This window comes from Patagioenas fasciata, chromosome 8 (assembly GCF_037038585.1).
Source record: "Patagioenas fasciata isolate bPatFas1 chromosome 8, bPatFas1.hap1, whole genome shotgun sequence".
Classification (NCBI taxonomy): Eukaryota; Metazoa; Chordata; class Aves; order Columbiformes; family Columbidae; genus Patagioenas; species Patagioenas fasciata.
This window is the reverse complement of record NC_092527.1, coordinates 4,762,303-4,768,302: the sequence shown is the minus strand read 5'-3', so window position 1 is coordinate 4,768,302 and position 6,000 is coordinate 4,762,303. Positions and strand designations below refer to the sequence as shown.

The 6,000-nt window shown below is 39.5% G+C and overlaps 1 protein-coding gene across 1 annotated transcript in view; it reads right to left on the bottom strand.

Annotated features, from left to right (window-relative positions):
• Window positions 1-1,116: 1,116 nt before the first annotated feature.
• Window positions 1,117-6,000, bottom strand: part of IPMK (inositol polyphosphate multikinase) — a 36,101-nt gene continuing 31,217 nt past the window's right edge. Inside the window, exons 5-6 of the mRNA XM_065843145.2 lie at window positions 5,121-5,202; window positions 1,117-4,128 (exon numbers count right to left, since the gene is read on the bottom strand). Coding sequence (XP_065699217.1) covers window positions 3,494-4,128; window positions 5,121-5,202 — 717 coding nt within the window. The 3' untranslated portion in view covers window positions 1,117-3,493. The remainder of the gene's footprint in view (window positions 4,129-5,120; window positions 5,203-6,000) is intronic.

Below are 6,000 nucleotides of genomic sequence, written 5' to 3'. Positions count from 1 at the left end.
TAAGATCAGGCCAGCACAGGTGATGCCTTCCCTGATGCAGGTGAGGAAGTTTTACTGGGGCTTTAGATGTATAATTCAGTAACAGTACTTAAAATACCATGTGCACTGAAGTATGTCAACAACATATGCACTCCATTAATCAAACTAAAGGGAGTTAGTGATTTCCTGATCTACCGAGCACTTTAAAAATTATCCATGAAAGCACAGGGTTATGGAAAAAACAATCTGAGTATGCATTACAGCAAGGGGGGGTGGGGGGGGGGGGTGGTGAGAAAACAGTACAAGCTTCATGTGAATCACAACTATATGTAAAGTCTCCGGTTTAGTTCATAAAATGATTAGATTAAAATATTTTAAACATTTCATAATGATATAATAACTTCCAACGTAGTTTTTGCAGTAACTTCCACCCATATCCAAAAATAGCACATATGTAAATGCTTTTTTAAAAAACTTGATACAATTCAAGCTCTCATTAGGTAAGCCTATACACAATTCTCACAATCACCTAGGTAGGAAGTCTTCAGAACAGTATATTTTCCGAGAGTACATCAATGACAACGTCTCCAAGAATCTTCCCTTTTGACAATCAATTCTGCTAAATCAAACTATTATTGCTTAAAATCGAACCGGCCGCGTTTCATCGATGACAGATACGCCACACCAGTCTGGGGAAGGGACCTGATTTACGGGACAGAAATATCTATGAGCCTTGTTACTGTTTCCATGAAGATTTCCATGTAAGCATTGCCTGTCCCATACGCTCCGTACAGAGAACAACAGAGGCATCACTGCGAGGGGGGGAGATGATGGCAATGCGTATGTTTAGTGACCAGTGTACCCCTCTTCATTGTGTAATTAACTCCGTAATCTGTTTAACGGTTTCTGTGAATACATCTAAAACTGAAAGTGATCTGAAACACCATCTAGAAATACCAAATCTAAAATGTGCAAGAACAATGTGAATATAATGCCTTTGCAGGCAGAAATTCACAGTTGGTACTATGCCAAAACACCTGTACAGCAAGCTTCATTTATACAACTTCCCATTAAAAATACTGTTATCTCTCAAGCTACATTTTAAATTAACAGAAATATATCAATAATAACAACTGGTAAAAAAACATGATAAAATTATTTTATTTTTTTAATTTAAAATATTCTGACAACTTAACAATATTCCAGGTGCATTACAAACACTGCCATAGTCAACACAACAATCAATACTTTAAGAGCATTCAAACACTGAAGACTTATATCTTAAAGCAGAGACAGGAGAATGCGCTTATACTAAGAGCATACAGATCATTTTCCAATAACTGACTTCTTTGAGGCAGATGTCTGATTTCTCCAGCACAAAATGGATTAAAATCCAGAAGAGATGAATTACAGAGGACAAAAACACCATTATATAAGTGTTTCCCCCCCGTATTTTCTATAAAACATGGTGAATTTATCACATGAGGCCACTACAAGCCTAGACTACCCTAGTGTTGACTGTGTGCAGGATAGAAGAACAAAATCATAAGAGATAAACCAGCGTCAAAGCAAACAAAACCACAAACTCTTCCTAGAATATGGCTTAAATTAGTTCACAGAGAGTTAGGAATATATTAGCTGTATGGTGCAATGGAAATAGCAGGTAGAAAAAAATACTTTCTCTTCCTGATACTTTCCCCTCAGCCTTCACCATAATTTGCATAAAATTTTCAACACAATGATACTGTCCCTCCTGCAAGCGTCTCGTCCCATGCTTCAAAAACATGATGTTACTAACAGATTGGTTTCATTCTTGAAAGTATTGGCCAATATTAGCTCTAAAGTTTAAACAATGTAGTTCTACACATAATACCCTGTTTCTTCCAATTAACCCAGGTTCTCAAAGAGCTAAAATTTCAGCTTTAATTAAAACAGCATATTTATTTGAAAAAGTATTTCTCTCTTTCTGATATAGAAAAAATATGTCAAATCGAGATCTTGCAAAGACGTGTACACATGAGTGCATAGTGCAGAACATCACGCAGAGAGCAGCAATGCCATGATGTCACACGAAATCCACGTGTGAAAAATGTATGTTTCCAATGACCAAATCCACTCTAAAAAGTTCTGCTTCTGGGGCTTGGTTAAAGCATTAAAATCTCGCTCTACAGATGGCAAGACTCCTCTGTCCCAACTTTCCATATAGCTGACTATATAAGTAGGACAGCCACGTATGCAGCACACAGAAGAGACACACCAAAAATGCTTTGGATATATCATCCTGATCTCCAATATTCCACGTGAAAGCTTTAGTTTTCCTGTGAAAAAGTAGGAAGTGTGACAACCTTCAAATTACACCACTCTCCTACATGTCATAAAAAAAGAAAAAAGAGCCTCAACTCCTCTTCGACAAGCAGAGAAACATGAGATACGTCTGCTTGCTCCAGGGCTGACCGGATCTCTGCAGCAAAAGGTCCTTCACCTGTACTGCTCGTCGTTTCCAGCTGGTGCTCCCCAGCAGTGGAAATGTGAAACGCTTGATGCAAAAATACAAGTGGCTAGAGGAAATCTCTGTACACTTACTCAAAATGCTTTGTTTCCCCATTCGATCAGTTTGCTTTTAAAAGCAATGTTTTTGGAGAAGGGCCATCAGAACAAAGGAGTGAGGCATTTCCCTCAGTCATATCAGACACTCCACTAACAGATGGACTTAAGCTCCTGAACTAAATTAGTTCCTGGAACATCTCGTGTTTGCATTCTTTCACCCTTTCTTACGAACAAACAGTTTCTCTAGCAGTTGTGCAGTTTAAGCCTGTTACGGTATTTTACTCCAGCATTTTCTTAGCACCGCGACACAACTTACGTTGCAGCTTGTCTGTGGTGAACATCAGCTCCGAACAACCACCACGAGGGGAAGCGCGCGCCCGCCCCAGGCCTGAAAGAACAGAACTATCATCCCGGGACATTGCAAAGCACTTTCTGATATGATACACTGGCTTCCAGGTTAGACTACTGACTCAAAAGGGGATTTCTGTCCAAGCAGGGTTAACTCCAGTTATTCAGATACAGTAAACACAAGAGGGCAGCACTGAGGACATCAATCCCGCACGTTCGAGAGTTTTCAGTCCGTTTTCTAAAAACCTGTTAATGGAGATACGGCTCAGTGTCAAGGCTAAGTGGGCAAATGTTGACTATGCTAAAGTCATTACAGGAACTAACATAACCCTTGCTTATTGTACAACTGTACTCCTTGGATTTAAGCCAGCCATATACATTTCGTTCTAGTCATTTACCTATCTTGCTTAATCTCCAGTATCCACAGCCTTTCACACTCCCTAATTCACTATCAATTATTTTCCTGAGTAAGATTATAAAAAGTTAAACCCTTCTACCAAAAGTACAAATAAAATATAGAACAATATAAACCCAGTTACACAGCATTACAAGTGCAGAAATTCTTCATGTTGTTGCTCTTCTTTATCGTTGGCCCCCAGTAAAAACCATAGCAAAGAATTTAGTTATCCAAAATATTTTGAAGTACTGTGATTAAATTCTTCAGACCATAAACGTAGCCCTCATCCTTTGTGTTGCTAGGAAACACATGAGCAAAATCTATCATCCGGACTTCTACGCTGGCGCTTTCCTTGATCTCTGCTGGCATGTGACAGAAAACTTTTTCCAGTTGGGGTATAACGTTTCCGTTCAGATGCTCCTGTGTAATGCACGTGCTGCTTTTCCACACGTTGTCTTGCTCCAAGTTTTCAACTTTAAGTGAGAGTTGACTGTGGTGCCTCTTAGAATACGCCTTTTTGTGAAGTGCGTAAAACTTGGACAAGCCTCTACCTACAGAGGCCTCGATTTTTCCATTCTCTGTAGAATTTATGACATGAATATTATTATTATACTCCAATATGTCTCCACCTGCTAACAGTCCTTTGGGCACTCCTCTCTTCTCTGCCAAGGTCATATCACTCAACCGCACGGTTGTTGCCTGACAGGAACCTTCATAAACGAAGAGCAATGAGCTTGCATAAAAGTTGAGTTGCTTCTGGCCCTCAAACCACCCCAAAATCTTTTCAATCTTCTGAATGCTGGCAGCTATTGCATCCTTTCTCAAACAGTACCCATTGTGGAAAAACTTTGAGATGCCTGCAAGAAACAGACCGAGTTTGGGATTATTTGCAGCTCTGAAAAGAAACTGAAGATTTTTCATTTCTTTGGGTATGAAAGTAGTTCTCGAATTGAAGAACCAGACAGTATTCACTTAGTTCCCTTTGAGGCAATTATCAACTAAATCAGAAGCAAACCAAGAAACTCCGATACCTTCAGTCACCTCACCTGTATAAGGCCCACAGATTGGGCTTGGAATAGAAATAAAACTAATTGATGTATCGATCAAACAGTAGAGGAACGTGGTTCCTGCTCCCCAGTTCATTTTAGCAAATGTCTGGGCAGTTTTGGGCAAGGACCCATGAAATTCTCTGGGGATAAACAAGCTCAAATGGCTCTTTATCGTGAGTGACAGCGCTGACAAGGCAGTGCCAGCTCTGGAGAGGGGTGTGTTCGTGTGTGTCCTTCTGTCCCTTGGTAGGACACATGAACAGATGTCAATTAGTAACTAATCTGAAGTAGTTATCACCACCAAACAGCTGTATGCTGGTACCATTTTTATTTATTGTTAATATAGAGCAACATAGGGATTGACTTCAACTGAGAAGGTCCCTTAGATTAAAAGTTGCATTTAGAGTAGCCTTCTAATATAAAAGACAGGATATATCCACAGAAGACAACTAGAGATAGAAATATACACATAATAAAAACATTTTACACTTCTAAAAGCTTTCTATTTCATCATAGTTTCAAAGCTGCAAAGAAACTGAAATCTACCACTACCACCCCCTTATTAAGTAGTAAAAGACACATGATGAGGAAACTCGTATAGTCTATGCTGCTGTTAAAACCAACTGCAAATGTAATTTAGGATAAACAGGTACTTCAAATGCTACAGAAAACCGCTGAAGATCCACCTGGCAAGCAGAGAGAAAGGGCCTATTAAAATGGGAACACACAGACTGCTTTTTCATACAGTTCCCTAAATAAATAATATCCCAGAGCACCAATCTGTGACACAAATTCCTTACCATCCTTTACTGTTTCCTTTGTCAAGCTCCTTCCATAGTGCTGGTTCTGCGTCTCGTAGCTGTCAGAAGAGAGGTGGTAAACCTGCATGAAACAAGGAGAAAATTCTGTGCTGATTTCCAACAACCGCGATTTCTGCAGAGATGTGGGACACCTTACCAACAGTTTACAACAGCTTTGGTACTGGTTTGCCCTGGCACAGCTTTCAAGTACCGGCATCGCTCCGATCTGCAAAATCCTCTCCTTCCCCTCTTGAGGGTCTAAGCTACAGTTTTCCTGCATTTCAGAGACGTCATGAATCGGCAAAAATATACATATACATATACAGGAAAACATTTTATATGGCACCTGCCTTGCAAATCAATGCTGTGACTTGAAACTATCATACTCCTAACCAGGTTACTACCAATACTAAACCAGTAAGACATAACATGCTACGAATTTCAATGTGATTATTCTGAAGTTCTTAAAACTATAGAAATATTTAGCACAACAGCAAAACAACAAGAAATACTATGATGTGACCAGGAAGGCTTGGCTCCGTGAGACCCACCTGAAACTACAGTCATTGGCACAAATGAGATTATATTAAATAAATGACAGAAGCCGAGTAAAAACTCTGTTCCAGGCTCAATAGTGGTACATCAGCTCTTGCCTGAAAGGGAGGCAACTTACATGGGTACAGTTTTGTCCATATCAGGAATTGTACAAGCTTAACAGCTTAATTCAAAAACATTTTACATAGAGACGCATTTTTTCTCTAACTGAAATAATTTCCATAGCGGAAACGTGCCAGCCAGCCAGGCTAAAGTATAATTTGTTTATGAGAGCACAAACAATTCTTATTTGCAGAAATAATGGTGTTACCAAGCAGGCAGTTGT